This window comes from Neoarius graeffei, chromosome 10 (assembly GCF_027579695.1).
Source record: "Neoarius graeffei isolate fNeoGra1 chromosome 10, fNeoGra1.pri, whole genome shotgun sequence".
Lineage (NCBI taxonomy): Eukaryota > Metazoa > Chordata > Actinopteri > Siluriformes > Ariidae > Neoarius > Neoarius graeffei.
Genome location: NC_083578.1, coordinates 83,795,531 through 83,813,654, shown reverse-complemented (window position 1 = coordinate 83,813,654; position 18,124 = coordinate 83,795,531). Strand labels below are relative to the sequence as shown.

Below are 18,124 nucleotides of genomic sequence, written 5' to 3'. Positions count from 1 at the left end.
GCGGATCCAACTCACCACCAGGTGGTGATCAGTTGACAACTCAGCCCCTCTCTTCACCCGAGTGTCCAAGACATAGGGTCGGAGATCAGATGACACAACTACAAAGTCGATCATCGACCTCCGACCTAAGGTGTCCTGGTGCCACGTGCACTTATGGACACCCCTATGCTCGAACATGGTGTTCGTTATGGACAAACTGTGACTAGCACAGAAGTCCAATAACAAAACACCACTCGGGTTCAGATCGGGGAGGCCGTTCCTCCCAACCACGCCCCTCCAGGTGTCGCTGTCATCGCCCACATGAGCATTGAAGTCCCCCAGTAGCACAATGGAGTCCCCAGTCTGAGCACCCCTCAGTACCTCTCCCAGGGACTCCAAGAAGGCCGGATACTCTATACTGCTATTTGGCCCGTAGGCACAAACAACAGCAAGAGCCCTCTCCCCAATCCGAAGGCGCAGAGAGGCGACCCTCTCGTTCACTGGGGTAAACTCCAACACATGGCGGCTGAGCTGGGGAGCTATAAGGAAGCCCACACCAGCCCGCCGCCGCTCACCACGGGCGACTCCAGAGAAGTGGAAAGTCCAGCCCCTCTCGAGGAGCTGGGTTCCAGAGCCCAAGCTGTGCGTGGAGGTGAGCCCGACTATCTCTAGCCGGTACCTCTCAACCTCCCGCACAAGCTCAGGCTCCTTCCCCCCCAGCGAAGTGACATTCCATGTCCCAACAGCCAGCCGCTGTGTCCGGGGATCAGGTCGTCAAGGCCCCTGCCTTCGACTGCCACCCAATCCACACTGCACCAAACCCCTACTGCTACCTCTGTGGGTGGTGAACCCACAGGAGGTCGGGCCCACGTCACCTCTTCGGGCTGAGCCCGGCCGGGCCCCATGGGCAAAGGCCCGGCCACCAAGCGCTCGCATACGAGCCCCAACCCCGGGCCTGGCTCCAGGGTGGGGCCCCGGCTGTGTCCTACCGGGCGACGTCACGGTCCTGGATTTTTTTCTCCATAGGGGTTTTTTGGTGAACTGCTCTTGGTCTGGCCTGTCACCTAGGACCTGTCTGCCTTGGGAAACCCTAACAGGGGCATAATGCCCCCGACAACATAGCTCCTAGGATCATTCAAGCACACAAACCCCTCCACCACAATAAGGTGGCAGTTCTAGGAGGGGTGATGGAAACCGGACCGGACCGGTCACGTTATTTTTTTTTTCGTGGTCCGGTTGATGGAAACCGGACCACGAAAAAAATAACTCCTTATTAACTGAGCGCAAGGTCTTTATGGGAGAATATCAGACCGAGGTCTTGACAGTACGGACTGGCCTGAGTTTCTCAAAAGCATCGTAGCACAAAGATCATCATTAAATGGTAGAGCGAGCAGCACAATGAACGCTCTCTCTCCTGGTTAAGATGCTCTTAGCGTTAAGAGGCTTTTAGGAAACCCACCCCTGAGCTGTTGGCAAGGTCCGTACAAAAAGACCTCGGTCTGATATTTTCTCGTAAAGACCGAGCAAGCGAGGTTAATAAGGAGTTTATTATATGACTTTTTAGCTCCTCTGACTGCAGGCCAGGCAAGGATGAGCTTATGCAATCACACATCGTCCGTCCGTTGTTGTCCATCCACAATTTACAAAAATCACTACTCCTCCTACAGGATTGATCATATTTCAATCAAACTCGCATAGAATGTTCCCCAAGTGGATGCACATAAAAATTGTCAAGATGGTGGCGCCACCTGTCATATTCACGATTTTATGAGCGTTTGAAATTTTTGGGTGACTCATCACATTAAACGCTACTCTTCGTAAACTGCTGGGACATTTTCACTAAAACTCACCCAGAAGACTCTCAAGACATATTCCAAGAAGAATTGTTCACCAGGTGGCGCCACCTACCATAGCTGAGGCTCCAGAGGGGTCACGTGCAATTTCACAAAAATCGCTATTCCTCCTACAGGAGTGATTTAGATTTTGATCAAACTCACAGACAATGGTCTCCAGGTTGGTTTGTATAAAAGTTGTCCAGACGGTGGCGCCACCTGTCATATTTAACATTTTATGGACATTTGAAAATTTTGGGTGACTCGTTACACCAAACACTACTGTTCATAAACTGCTGGGACGTTTTCACTGAAACTCACCCAGAAGACTCTAAAGACATATTCCAACAAGAATTGTTCACCAGGTGGTGCCACCTGCCCTGGATGCAGCTACACAGGGGTCATATACAATTTCACAAAAATCGCTACTCCTCCTACAGGACTGATCGGATTTCAAACTCACACACACCAACAGTGGCCGGTATGAGCTACAGCCTCATTGAGGCTTTTTTATTTTTTTATTTCTAAGATTAAAATCGACGGTCATTATAATGAGGCGTGGTGATGCTTTCAGTCACGTCATGTTTGTAAAGTAGTTGAGTCACGCGTTCAGAATAAACGTCTCACGGTTTCAAAACCGAATTGCTATTAGCAGTTAGCGGTTTCTGAACGCTCTACGTTGCTCATTTCTTGAATAACTTGGTGACTCTTGTTTGTGTTTTGGCTGTTCTTGATTCCGTTTTGATTTCCAGTTAATCTTTTTTTGGTTTTGTTTGTTTTTTGCAACATTGAAAGCCGGCACCTTGGGAAAAAAGTCCGTAATCGCCCACGGGCATTACAGGAAAATACTGCCCGCCAAGGGACCAATCAGAGCACACGATTTTCCCAGAAGTAGCTTGTGCCATATAATAATATGTACATGATGTAGGGGTCGTGCTGTATCCAATTATATGCATTTATTTGTAATTATTTAGCAAACCAGAGACTAGCAACAGTCCTGGAGATGTTAGTTAAGAAAGTGGAGAGTTTTTACAGAACTGACAAAAGGCCTTTATAAAGAGAGAGTGAAAACAGAATGTATAATAAAGACTAAGAAGTATGCATTTATTCTCCTGGGATCAAATTCAAAATAGATGTCTCATTTATTCAGCCTGTGGTGCTTGTCAAAAGTGAAGAGGGAAGCACTTTAAATCTGACCATGCAATTTGTAACTAGTGATGCATTAGTTTAGTAGTTTTTTCACCTCCTTATATTCCTTACTTTTATTCAAGTAGTTATTTAAATTTATGACAATTTAAATTTAAGGCTACATGTATATTTTTCCTTGAGTCATTACTTTTTAAAAGAACATTGAATAAAGCTTTTTGTTCTGGACTCATCTCCGGGACCAAGCCTGAAAGCAAAATACCTAAGTCTGGTTTAATGATTTTATGTTCAATATTTAAGCAGAGAATAGATGATCACAGGTACATTGAGGGGGAAAAAAAGCATTCATAATTTAATGAGTGGGTTTCCTCCGGGTGCTCCGGTTTCCCCCACAGTCCAAAGACATGCAGGTTAGGTTAACTTTGACCGTAGGTGTGAATGTGAGTGTGAATGGTTGTCTGTGTCTATGTGTCAGCCCTGTGATGACCTGGCGACTTGTCCAGGGTGTACCCCGCCTTTCGCCCGTAGTCAGCTGGGATAGGCTCCAGCTTGCCTGCGACCCTGTAGAACAGGATAAAGCGGCTACAGATAATGAGATGAGATGAGATAATTTAATGACTTTTGTTTTAATTGTGTTTTGTGTGTGTGTGTAGTTTCAGTACACAGTAAAACAGATGGAGTACTTGGCTCCAGTGTACCTACAGAGAGGCACTCGGCGTATAGACTCAGCTCCACACCTCCGCTGTAAGTATACTGACCTGTGATCTGCACACACTCCAGATTCACACACTGATGCACTGTGCACTGCATCACATCCTGATCTTTGATCTGTTTACAGTTCTTCAGTGTTATCTGCAAAAGTGCCAGTGTGTGGCTGCAGATTTCCATTCCAGCAGATTTCCATTCCAGCTACACCCGATTGCACCCGATTGGTTAATCGATTGACCTTGGTCTTCAACTGAGTATTCAGTGTGGCTGGAATGAAAAGCTAAAGACTGGTGGCCTCTACATTACAGCATCGCACTCATAATGGACATCAGTGATTGATCATGACAGAAAAAAAAGGAGTAAAGGAATGTTTATTGAATTACATTTTTACAATCTCAGGGCTTTCCCCAAAGTGCAGATACACAGTGATCCACCACACTGTCACTTGCACACCAAAAAAAAAAAAACATAAATTGAACAATGCAGAATACTTTCCGCACCTAAATATCTTCTATTCCCTTCTGAAAATGAGTAATAACTATAGAAATTGGAAGATATTGTAATATACTGTATACAGTACGTCTAGACTATCCTGGTACTCAACCCAGAAGTGAAAATAAAGGGTTTCGCTACGTGCACTGACTGCCATTCGAAACCATACATAAAACCATGCTCTGGGCGTTGGTTGCTAGATGGCGCTGTTGCGTAAATTGACCTCGATTCTGTTCCTGGCATCCTGGAATTGGAAAATGAAGAGGCGCGCTACGAAGGGTTTTCATTTCAAATCTAGTTTTGTCCTTTAAATGTTTCCCCTTGCATATTTGACAAGGTAAAAAAAATAGCAAATTTAATAACGTAGAATTGTGCATAAATCAGCCCTAGATGCCAACAGAATGCACTATTTGAAGTCTCTAATTTCAAAATTTTCCAGGGGCGCATGCCCCCGGACCCCCTTAGCAGTCTTCAGGGCTCTCTGGGCCGGGCAGCTCCACATCAATAGCATCGCTCTGATATTTTTTCTGGGGAAAGCCCTGAATCTCACAACTTACCAGCATTTATCAAACTAAAGAAAGCAACACACATACAAACAAGATTGGAGAAAACATGGACAGCATATTGCCTTTAAAAAGTGAAGCCACCACAGGTCTAGCCCCCCCTGCTGACTGGCTGCAGTACAATTTTAGCTCCGCCCATCATCATGTGTTTCAATCACAAAATGGCCCTTTTTTCCACGTTACATTTTTGGTCTAAAAATCTTTCCATCTGCAGTATCTAACTCAAACAGTTTTCCCTTTGCTCATATCTGCGCAATTTCTTCCCCCCCCCGCCAGAAATTAGTTTTTAAAACATTTTAAATAATATCAGCTGGCGCTGAGTGGTCTATCAGATATATTCCATTCAGCTAGCATGATATTGAAAAAGTCGAAGACGAGTAGCTGAATGGAATATATCTGATAGACCATGAAAAAAAGCCAGCCAATATTATTATTATTATTATTATTATTATTATTATTATTATTATACATACACACTCCTTTCGGATGTTCAACGCGTCTTTTTCTTTCAAAATTCTCTCAATTTTCCGTATTTAACAAAACAAACCTGGCGGCCACGTTTGTTTACAAATTGTCAGTCACTCGCTAGCACGGAAATTTTATGTCTCTGACGAGTGTCTTTTCCAGTTTTTCGATGTGTATCTTTTTCTCTTGTAAATATGCGTGAAGAATATCGATTGAAGTTTTGGTAGCCTTTCAATTGTTCAGCGCGTCTTTCTCTTTCTCGGCGAACAAATAAATGCTTCTGCGCATGCGCAGCAGAAAACGTTCTCATTGGATATTCGCATCGGCTCCGATGTGTTACGTCATGTTGTCTTGACAACCATGCAATGTTCTAAACCATATTCGACGCTCATTCTCCATTGGGTAGAGTGATGTAATACGCATAGGATAAGCGATATGCTAACAATATTGCATGCTATCAAACCAAATGAATGAAACCCGCTAGAAGGGAATAGAGCACGTTTTTATTCCATCGAAAAAGTGTCCTGTATGTATAATAATCTACTATATCATACAAAGGCTCGGATACAATTGGAAATGAAGTGATTGACAGCCGTGACTGGAAGAGACCACCAAACTTCACTTCATATATCTACTTATTTGAACTTTTCTGGACACGTGCACTAAGACAAACTGTTAGCTATTAAAAATGTTTAAAACATCAAGAAGTTGAATAGAAAAATGCTTGTTTAATTGATCGCACAAGCTACCTAGCCATCTAGCCACCGTGATATCTATATTATTTCAGTATTAACGATATCTCACCAGCCAGCTATCGACATTTGAGCAAAAGCCATTTGTTTGTCACTGAACACATGCACTACTAATAACATTAGGATGGATTTTATAATTAGGCTAGTTAGTTTACAGTGCGCTCGGAATAGCCATGTGTCCCAAATAATGAGTTATTAAATCACCAGTGATGAATAGGTAACGTTAGTCACATCAATGTCATCAAATTTCCAGTTCGTGTTTTAAAAATCCTTCCTAGACACATTCATATTAAAGAAATCTCTCCAGATGAAACTATTAAGCTCTCTCGATAGATGTAAGATTGATTTTCTACAGTGAAGACATTCTGTGATGTGTTTAATGGGTGGGTGTTTCCGCATACTTCTGAAAGATTGCCTGTCATCCTTGCAGACTGGTTTGAGCTGGCAGGAAGTCTGTAGTAACTCAAATAAGTGCTCCTTTATAACCGTAGTGAAGAGAAAAGCATTTCAGGGGAAAAAAAAAAAACACCAAACCTTGAGGAGAATGGGCTACAACAGCAGAAAACCACATTGGGTTCCATTTCTGTTATTCAAGAACAAGAATCTGAGGCTATCATGGGTACAGACTTGCCAAGACTGGAAGACTGGAAAAAGACCAGGTGACCCCACCCCCACCCCCCACCCCCCCCCACCCCACACACACACACACACACACACAGTCTTCAACTGTCCTTTTGGGTGAACCTGTGCCCATGATAGCCTCAGATTCCTGTTCTTGATTGACAGGAGTGGAACCCAAGGAGTGTGGTCTTCTGCTGTTGTAGCCCATCCACCTCAACGTTGTGCATTCTGAGATGCTTTTCTGTTCGTCACAGATATAAAGAACGATTATATAAATTACTCGAACTTTCTTGGCAGCTCGAAACAGTCTGCCTATTTCCTTCCAATCTCTGTTATCAGCAAGACGTTTCTACGCACAGAACTGTCGCTCAAAATGTTTTTTGGTTTTCGCACCATTCTGTATGAGAGATCAGCAGTTTATGAAATACTCAAACCAGCCCATCTGGTACCAACATTCATACTATGATCAACGTCACAGTGATGACACTTTTTTTTTTTTTTTCATTCTGATGTTTGATATGAGCATTACCTGAAGCTCTTGGCCTGTGCATGATTTTTTTTGCATTGCACTACTGCCACGTGATTGGCTGATTTGATAAATGCATGAATATACAGGTGTACAGATGTTCGTCATAAAGTTGATGGTGAGTGTATATATCAATGTGTATATTTAACAGTTATTCCACGAAATCGAGTCGTACATGAGCTGCTAGCCGATACGAGGCGCGTAGCACCGAGTTGGCTATAAACCATGTACAACAAAATTGAGTGGAATAACTGTTTTATTCTATCCACATTCACTGGATTTTGAGAAACAGAGCATTTTTATTTTTATTTTTTGCAAATTCGATAAATAAAAACTTAATACAAAACGTCCAACAAAATAATTTCCCCTTAGAACGTAAACAAACCGGCAAAATGACAGGAGCGATTTGTGGAAAATGCGATAATAATTCTTGAAAAATAAAAAAAAAGATACGTTCTCGGGGGGTTTTCTTCTCCAATTCTAAGGTCCCTTCACTGGCTTCCAGTAAGCTAAAGAATTGACTTTAAAGCATTGCTGCTGGTGTACAAATCTCTAAATGGTACAGGGCCCAATTACCTCTCTGATATGTTGCAGCGGCCTAACCCAATCAGATCTACCAGATCGCAGCAGCAAAATTTACTGGTAAAACCTGTTGTTAAAACAAAGTGTGGTGAAGCAGCTTTTAGCTACTATGCAGTACAGCTATGGAACCAACTCCCAGAGGACATCAAAAATGCTCCTGCTGTTGGCAGCTTCAAATCTAGACTAAAGACCAAGCTGTTTTCAGATGCTTTCTGCTAACTGATTAATATCATCACGGCGGCGGTGCTAGAGACGTGGGACTTGTTTTCGTGCGCCTTTTGGTGGGACTGTGGCTGCTACACCACGGGAATTACATCCTGACCCCTACTTGGTGGACTTTTTATTTTTTATTTATTTATTTTTTATTATTTATTTTTTCTTTCCTTGTTTATAATTGTAAAGCGTCCTTGGGTTTTTTGAAAGGCGCTATATAAATGTAACTTATTATTATTATTTTTTTTGTTTTACGTTTTGAACTTTCTTTACTTTTACAGTCTCTGCATGTTTTAAACTTAACTTTTATTCTATTTTATTCTACTGTTTTTTTTTTTACTGAACTTTTACTTCATTTTATTATTTTATTTCTACTATTGTTTAATTCTTATTTTCTTTTCTCTCATCTTCCCCATTTATTTTATGTAATTTTATTTTCTATTGTTTACTGTTTTGCTTTTACTTCTGTAAAGCACATTGAACTGCCACTGTGTATGAAATGCGCTATATAAATAAACTTGCCTTGCCTTCAAGGTTTTTTGGCGGTTAAACTTAAAGGTGCATTATCGCCATCGACTGGGCTGGAGTGTGGAACAGGAGATATTGGGGGGACTATATTCTTTTAGCTATTTCTGTTTTTCTTTTAAATACTTGATAAGTTTTGGGGTTTTGTTTTCGAGTAGAGTTTTTATTTCGTCCATGGGTGGTTCAGCAGCACGCTCTGCCGTTTTGTTTTTCCTCTACTTACAGTATATGAGCTGATATCCTCATAGTAGAGTAGCCAATCAGAGCGCCCGATTGCTTATATCCAGTGAATGTGGATAGAATAAATACTAGTGTATGTTGTTTTGTGAAAGTAACTGGGATGTGTGTGTTTTTTTTTTTTTTTTTTTTAAATCTGCTTATTGAAAGAGAAAAAAAACACACTGGTGGCCACTAGCCTACTGAGCCTATTTGTCTGCTGCATAAAAAACACGTAAATTTCCTGTCGCAGGGATACTGATTTGTCCACCGCTGCACTTAGTCAGTGCTGAAGCTGTAAATAACCATTATCCAGCTGACTCTAAGTTCAAAAAGAACACTAGTTTCTGTATGTCATTACCATAATACCCCAAAATACACACCACAGGCAGCAGCTTTCATTTTCACACTGCATTTATCGCCTTTTGATTTCAGACCCCGACATATTGCAGGTGTAGCTTTTCACCAGCATCGCTCACTTATCTAAACAAACTACACGCCCCCTACTCTTGCTCTGAAAACATTAGTGGGGTTACTAATGCATTGGCTTGGTGTGTGTGTGTGTGTGTGTGTGTGTGAATACAGTGCAGCTGTATAACTGCTCAGTGGGTCAGTCAGATTGCAGTCAGTGCCGTGCCGTACCGAAACAGTACACATGTGTGTGGTGCGGAGGAGAAAGTCCACGCTGTGTGTTTCACGAGTCCTGCTCCAGCATTACTGAAGAAGCCTGTCCTCCACCGCTCATTACTGAGGTACACTACTAATACACACTCACACACAACCACTATATACACGCAGACTGAAAGAATTCAGACACAGAAAACGTAAAAGGTGTTCATTTTTAAAAACGTACAGTACTTGCATTCAATCGATCTGCTTTTTTTCACGTAGTGACAGTTGTTGTAATCCTTTGCCTCGCCTGACACCACAAACAAAGCATCCATTTTCTGCTTAGGCAAGGAATATCCCTGAGGCACTTAAGATTATAGCTATAAGACTGGATGTTAACGGTAATGCTCCTATGATCATTAACTTTTTATCTGATTAGGGAGGCTCACATGGTTCTTGATTGAGACGTGAAGCACCGTGACAGTCTTTCAGCTGAGTGTCTGTGACAGAAAAATCAACACTGACAGCCGCATTTGATTAAATTTAATGAATTTCTGCTCATATGTGCAGCAATATTTTACAGCCCTGCACAGACACGTGCGCGTGCACACACACAGAGATATACATACATTGCATACGCACAATTTTCAGCTTTTATTAGATAGTTTTATATATAGTGCATGTGCATTTACACGTGTTTGTGTGTTGTGTTCAGGTTAGGCCACTGACAGGACCATTAGAAGGAGGGATTGTCGTCACTGTCCTGGGCTCCAACTTGGGTCAGCGTTACGAGGATATTGAGAATGGAGTAATGGTGGCTGGAGTCACCTGCAAGCCGCTGCGTAACGCTTACCTTATATCAACCCGGTATACGCATCCTCGGACACACTACCATTAACCAGTGCTCTATATTACATTTCTTTCTTTATAATCGAAAATATGTTTTAATGATATACTCCTGTCGTAGATTTCATTTCATTCATTCATTTATTTAAAAGGATATTGCACATTAATTAACAAAACTGTAAATGTGCCAGCGTTAGCCTGCGGGCTAATTTTCAACTTCAGTCCTTAGGCATGATGTTTGTAGGCCCGTGTGACCAACTTTTGTAAAAGTCAGGTTGTTAAAAGCAAAGACATAAACAAGCATAACAGAAACAAACAAACAAAGCAGTAACAGAACAGAAAAGTGTTTACACATCAGACAAACCATCAAGACACTCACATCACTACAAATTGAATCAGTCTTACAAATACAGCCACGAAGACAGTAGACAAAGCAGGAGACAACATCATACCACACACAATGCCAGAGACGACAACACCTTATCGACAGGACAAAAGAAGTCACTCACTACCATACACTCTGGCAACAGACAACATTTGATTGAAAATAGGAGACCTATTGCAGTGTTTTTGCTGAAAACATAAATCATTTAAATGGGAACAAAAATATCGTTTTAAAAGTACACAATACTGTACTTATGCTACTGAGGGAAACTCTGCGTTACGGATTTGATATTTTAGAGATAAGGATGTGGGTTGCGTGAAACTGTATTTCCTAGGTCAGTAGGACAACAGGTAAAAAAGGGTGAGACTATATCCATCCATTCATACATCCAGCCTTTCATTCATTATCTATACCATTTATTCATCAGGGTTGCAGGGAAAGCTGGAGCCAAATCCCAGCTGACTTCGGATGAGAGGCAGGGTACATCCTGGGCAGGTCGCCAATTTATCACAGGGTGGTTAGACTATAGTCAGAGTATATTTATACTTTTTTTTTTTAATTTAAACTCTTTGGGGGAAGCCATGGCCTAATGGTTAGAGAAGCAGCTTCGGGATTGAAAGGTTGCTGGATTGATTCCCTGGACCAGCAGGAATGGCTGAAGTGCCCTTGAGCAAGGCACCTAACCCCCAACTGCTCCCCAGGCTGCTCTGGGTACATTGTACGTCACTCTGGATAAGAACGTCTGCTAAATGCCTGTAATGTAATATATTTATTTACTTATTGGTTTAAAAAATGTTATAATTATGTTGTTCCTGGGCAGCATGGTGGCGTAGTGGTTAGCACCGTCACCTCACAGCAAGAACATTCTGGGTTTGAAACTTACGCCCTAATTGGGCCTTTCTGTGTAGAGTTTGCATGTTCTTCTCGTGCCTGCATGGGTTTCCTCTGGGCGCACCAGTTTTCTCCCACAGTCTAAAGACATGCCGATTTGGTCAACTGGCTACTCCCATAGGTGTGAATGTGAGTGTTAATCACTGTTAGTTTCTGTGTTAGCCCTGTGATAGATCAGTGACCTGCCCAGGGTGTACGCCGCCTCTCGAAACTGAAGTCTGCAGTTTCCCTTTGGGGATTAATAAAGTAATCAACCCCATCAGTGGTAGTGATGGACGTAGCTTCTTCCTAACAATAAATGTTGCTTACGGGTATACTCACTCGAGGCACATTTGCCTTGTACTGTGCCCAAGTACAATTGGGCATGGTTAGCGATCATAGTAATTGTGTACTGTGCCTGAGTCCAACTGAACTGTGCCCAAGTCTACCTCTTCAAGCAAGCTAGGGCACAATATCTAAACCGGGCCCACAGCGATCACACTGCTCAAAGAAACTGGACTTTGGGGGTCAAACGTAAACAGATTGCCTAGTGTGAGTACACCCTTAAATGTAAGACTGATATGGAAATCATCTGTACGAAACTTCAACATTATCTTTACTGGTGTGACGTTCAGCGAGCTCTCGTTTCCTTTCTTAATGCAAATAATGCGGCTCTGTGTGAGAAAATCCTTCAGATAAATGATACCGTTTCCATAGAAATTCAGTCAGACCAGCATATTTTAATGGTTTGATTGGGTGTAGGTCCTGCATATGTATGGTATTCATTTTGCTGTTTGTTTGTGTGTGTGTGTTTTCAGAATCATGTGTGAGCTTCAGCCTTCCATGAATGTCACCGCAGGGCCTGTGGTGGTGACTGCGGTGGGGATCTCAGAGCCCGGTCAGTCCCAGCAGACGTTCACCTACCAGAACCCTGAGCTGATCCGCATTGTGCCCAGTAAAGGCCCTATGGCAGGAGGCACCAGACTTACCGTGCACGGTGCTCAGCTCCTCACAGGGCAAGACACTGACCTCCGGGCATTCGTGGGCTCGCAGCCTTGTCACATGTGAGTCCGTTCATTAAACTTGTCATTAAAAAAGTAACATGCAGCATTTAAATATTATTGGCTGGTGCTGAGTGGTATATCAGATATATTCCATTCAGCTAGCATGATGTTGAACGAGTTGAAGACGGGTTCTAGCTGAATGGAATATATCGGATATACCACAAAAAAAGCCATTATTATTATTATTATTATTATACACATTCAATGGAACAATTATAGATTTTACAGAAAATTAAGAACAGGGGGTTACTTACCCATACATGTCAACCTTTGGTCAATCAAACCTGTATAGCCAACCTCCAAAATCCGTATTTCCCTTATAAAATCCGTATAAGATGCAAATTAAAATAATTTACCTAAAATTTGAATGATAATTAACAATGATGTATCCCAGTTACTTTTTATTCAATATTAATAACAATAAACCTTCAGAATGAATACAAAGCTCCAATATTTGACAAAAACACAAAGTGTTATCAGCGTAGTTACGAAGGAAATACTTCGTTGTTTGGAGACAGGTTTCACCGAGCGGCTATTATGCGCGAGACTTCATATTAGCCACAAAGTCAGGAAAATCTGTTCATAAAATTACGTTATAATGACCAAATACAATGAAAAGTATTTTTCCAATCTCACCTGTGAAAGGTAATCCCATGTGATCTCGTTTGGACGGTAAACCTGTTGGTACAGTTAAACGCAGCACATGAATGAGGCATCTTTATTCTCGGCTACTGTCTAGACGCTATACCAGAGACGGTTGAAGAATCTCCACTTTGCCACATCCAATATGGCGGCGAGGACGACGTGTGATTCTACGCAGAAGGCGGCGTCTATGTTTATATGTCTATGACTTCCCGGTTGTCGGGATTCTCGCAATGCGGTGTGCGCATGATCAAAAGTGGAACGAAGTCTCGCTACCACAAGATAACGCGCGATTTCATAAGACTCTTTACTGGCTGTCTGTGGTGTACAGTACGTTTGTAAATGTTATGCGTTCCTTTATCATCATGGGAATTGATTATAGCTCTAAATAAATATTGACTTTTTTTTAAAGAATCCGTATAACTTTATTTATACGCCTGTATACTACGTTTATTGAATCAAATCCGTATAAAATACGGACATTCCGTATAGGTTGACATGTATGCTTACCAATATCCAATCCTGATTCTGATCCAATGTAATTCAATGTTCTGTCAATTCAATGTACATGTAAGAAAGTCAAAGTTCTAGCAATAAAAATGGTCCAACTCCAAAAGCTCCTATAAATATGTGAATATCGAAGGAAATTTTAGTAGCCTTTTGGGTCTTCAATGTGCCTTTTACTTTCAAAATCTTTCGTTTTTAACGAAGCAAACCTGGCAGCCACGTTTGTTTACAAATTGTCACAGTTGCTCGCTAGCGCAGAAGTTTTGCGTCTCCAATGTGTCTCTTTTCCAGTTTTTCAGTGTCCGTCAGTATGTTTTTCTTTTGTAAATATGCGTGAAGAATATTTAATTAAGTTTTGGTAGCCTTTCCGGTGTTCAGTGCGTCTTTCTCTTTCCCGGAGAACAGAGAAATGCTTCTGCATGTGCAGCAGAAAACTTTCTCATTGGACATTGGAATCAGCTCTGATGTGTCATGTCATGTCGTCTTGACAACGATGCAACCATATTCAACGCTCATTCTCCATTGGGTAGAGTGACGTAATACACGTAGGATAAGTGATATGCGTACAACGCTATCAAACCAAATTAATGAAACCTGCTAGAAGGGAATAGAGCACATGTTTTTATTCCATCGAAAAAGTGTCCTGTATGGATAATAATTGTGTGTCACGCACACATGTGAAAAGAACATCCTGTATATTTTAGAGTTGACAATGAAATTATCCATTTTATTAGGGTTTTTTTTTTCGTTTGTTTTATATATGTATTTATTTAATTTAATTTTACAGTGTGGTTGCAGTGAGTGACACACAGCTGGTCTGCCGCACCAGCCACTCAAACCAAACTGCAAAAGTACGTGTCCGGGTGCAGTTTGGAACAGCAGAGAGGACTGTGGGTAATATCCTGTTTCACTATCTAGAGGATCCGGTGATCACTGATGCGACTCCTACCGAGAGCTTCTATGGGTGAGTTTAATTCAGCAAAATATCATTTTAAGATTTTGCTGGTCATCAGTGTAGTAAATAAAAGATTATAATACCTTTTTGCTATTTATCTGTTTTTTTTTGTTTGTTTGTTTTTCCTGTGTGGTACTATAAATACCATTGCTGTGTTTGCCCCCTTCCTGATTTTTTTTTTGCATGTTTGTCACACTTAAATGTTTCAGATCATCAAACAAATTTAAATATTAGACAAAGATAAAACAAGTAAACACAAAATGCAGTTTTTAAATGAAGGTTTTTATTATTAAGGGGAAAAAATCCAAACCTACATGACCCTGTGTGAAAAAGTGATCCCCCCCCCCCCGTTAAAACATAAATTAACTGTGGTTTATCACATCTTTGGAAAGCTGAGTTTAATTTCTCTAGCCACACCCAGGCCTGATTACTGCCACACCTGTTCTCAATCAAGAAGTCACTTAAATAGGACCTGCCTGACAAAGTGAAGGAGACCAAAAGATCCTCAAAAGCTAGACATCATGCTGCGATCCAAAGAAATTCAGGAACAAATGAGAAACAAAGTAATTGAGATCTATCAGTCTGGAAAAGGTTATAAAGCCATTTCTAAAGCTTTGGGACTCCAGCGAACCACATTGAGAGCCGTTATCCACAAATGGCGACGACATGGAACAGTGGTGAACCTTCCCAGGAGTGGCCGACCGATCAAAATTACCCCAAGAGCGCAGCGACGACTCATCCAAGAGGTCACAAAAGACCCCACAATAGGGTTGGGCGGTATCCAAATTTTGATACCTTTAAACTGTCTCTGTGTTTTCCCGGGGTATACGCTATTACCGAGAAAAAAATAATATTTTGTTTCGGCCTACTGTGTAACGTGCGCCTATGCCTCAAATGTACTATTTAAAAGCAGCATAACGAATTGTGTGCATTGTGGTATGGATTAAGCAGCAAAGCGAATTTTGTGCATTGATGAATGGATTAAGAGATATTTCAAAGCATCACGCAACTCTTCCTTCATCTTGAAAATAGCATTCAACTGTCGTTTACACATGTCTGCGTTGAAACGCATTTGCAGCACTATTTCACCTACTCCATCAAAAAAAAGTACACGATGAGCAGGATCATACCCTTTCAAGCATGGGAAATAAAAAAAAGAAAAAGAATCAACCAACACCCAAGTCCGTTTAGACTGCGCGATAAACCATATTCTTCAGCGCAAATGAGGCGAACCTAATTCAAATGCGTGATAGCTGCACAAGGCAAAATCATATGGGCCCACGTCATGCCGTGGCGGGGAAATTAATAATCAAATGGCCTTACCTTGCTTAAAACGTTGTCTTGATCACATAACTCCTTACAATTATTCCACTTAAATCCATACGGTTTAACACACCCAACAAAGATAGCAAGCGCATTGCTAATTCCCACCAGAAACCGAACAGTTCACGCTACGATGTTTTCTTCCGTTTCTTCAGTAGAGGACATTTCAAACGTTTATTACCCACATCCCAAATGTCATACGTTATATTATTTTACCTTGTTGTTACTCATGTAACCTACTCAAAACACAACTCATTGGAGAGATCTCGTGGAAGTGGAGTACCCCAGGCTATGGTGTGCCTTAGGGGACATATTAGATTTTTCGTTTGGTTTGAAACCAAAATACTGCCACACTGCCGATGTTGTATTTTTTTTTTTGCCACTAACTCGTTATCTTGACTTGCCATCTTTCAACTGCGGTCTCAGTCTCTCTTTTTTTTTTTTTTTAGATAGGACAGTATAGAGAGACAGGAAATGAGCGGGGGAGAGAGAGACGGGATCGGGAAATAACCTCGGGTCGGGATCGAACCCGGGTCCCCGGATTTATGGTACGGTGCCTTAGCCATCTGAGCCATGACACCCCCGGTCTCACTCTCTTGCGAAGCTTTCTGTCAGACTCCAAATGTCACGCAGGGTTGCCATGGTAACGACATAAACAACCCTGCACGCGATGAGAACTTCTTTAGGAAATTGATAGAATTAGTGAAAATACGATCACACAGTTATTCGGGATGATCTTCAATTTATTATTTTATATTATGACCTCATGTACTCCATATTTATTTAGATATTATATATTTTTTTAAAATGACGGTAATGAGACCGATACCGTTGGTACTTTTGGATACCTCGGGATACCTTCTTACCGTAATACCGCCCAACCCTACCCCACAACAACATCCAAAAAACTGCAGGCCTCACTTGCCTCAGTTAAGGTCAGTGTTCATGACTCCACCATGAGAAAGAGACTGGGCAAAAATGGCCTGCATGGCAGAGTTCCAAGACGAAAACCACTGCTGAGCAAAAAGAACATAACGGCTCGTCTCAGTTTTGCCAGAAAACATCTTGATGATCCCCCAAGACTTTTGGGAAAATACTCTGTGGACTGACGAGACAAAAGTTGAACTTTTTGGAAGGTGTATGTCCTGTTACATCTGGCATAAAAGTAACACAGCATTTCAGAAAAGGAACATCATACCAACAGTAAAATATGGTGGTGGTAGTGTGATGGTCTGGGGCTGTTTTGCTGCTTCAGGACCTGGAAGACTTGCTGTGGTAAATGGAACCATGAATTCTGCTGTCTACCAAAAAATCCTGAAGGAGAATGTCCGGCCATCTGTTCGTAACCTCAAGCTTCAGTGCGCTTGGGTTCTGCAGCGGGATAATGATCCAAACCACACCAGCAAGTCCACCTCTGAATGGCTTAAGAAAAACAAAATGAAGACTTTGGAGTGACCTAGTCAAAGCCCTGACCTGAACCCGATTGAGATGCTGTGGCATGACCTTAAAAAGGCGGTTCATGCTCGAAAACCCTCCAATGTGGCTGAATTGCAACAATTCTGCAAAGACGAGTGGGCCAAAATTCCTCCACAGCGCTGTAAAAGACTCGTTGCCAGTTATTGCAAATGCTTGATTGCAGTTATTGCTGCTAAGGGTGGCCCAACCAGTTATTAGGTTTAGGGGGCAATCACTTTTTCACATAGGATCATGTAGGTTTGGATTTTTTTTCCCTTAATAATAAAAACCTTCATTTAAAAACTGCATTTTGTGTTTACTTGTGTTGTCTTTGTCTAATATTTAAATTGGTTTGATGATTTGAAACATTTAAGTGTGACAAACATGCAAATAAATCAGGAAGGGGACAAACACTGTTTTACACCACTGTATATAAGCTATAAAATTAGTGAGATGAATCTTTTAATCTTCCACATTTTATAGAGGTGGGCGTAATATAACGGTAATCGGCCAGAACCTGGATGTGGTCCAGCAGCCGATGATGTCCATTCGGTACGAGAGCAATGTCAGAAGACGCCGATACAGTCATGTCTCAGCTCGGAACATTCCCCTCGACAGCACCATGGCCACGGTACAGCACTCTTTATGAATGTGTGGAATGTCCACAGTTGGAAAAATGCAAATAGACGGAAATTCACACACAGATTCACACAGACTTAACTCTTTAGTGATGTATTATTCTTGACCCTTTTATCTTTCCTGCATCTTTTTTCTATGTTTAGTCCAAATGCGTTGGAAGCTTAAATGCTGTGTAACTATGCAATAACGGCTCAGTCTGTATAATGAAC

At 41.6% G+C, this 18,124-nt stretch overlaps 1 protein-coding gene across 3 annotated transcripts in view; it reads left to right on the top strand.

Annotated features, from left to right (window-relative positions):
* The window catches only part of plxnb3 (plexin B3), a 275,840-nt gene that overhangs the window by 210,463 nt on the left and 47,253 nt on the right, over positions 1–18,124 (top strand). For all 3 annotated transcript variants that reach the window (XM_060932435.1, XM_060932436.1, XM_060932434.1), the window contains exons 12-17: positions 3,611–3,701; positions 9,206–9,372; positions 9,945–10,096; positions 12,149–12,394; positions 14,331–14,507; positions 17,760–17,907. In XM_060932435.1, coding sequence (XP_060788418.1) covers positions 3,611–3,701; positions 9,206–9,372; positions 9,945–10,096; positions 12,149–12,394; positions 14,331–14,507; positions 17,760–17,907 — 981 coding nt within the window. The remainder of the gene's footprint in view (positions 1–3,610; positions 3,702–9,205; positions 9,373–9,944; positions 10,097–12,148; positions 12,395–14,330; positions 14,508–17,759; positions 17,908–18,124) is intronic.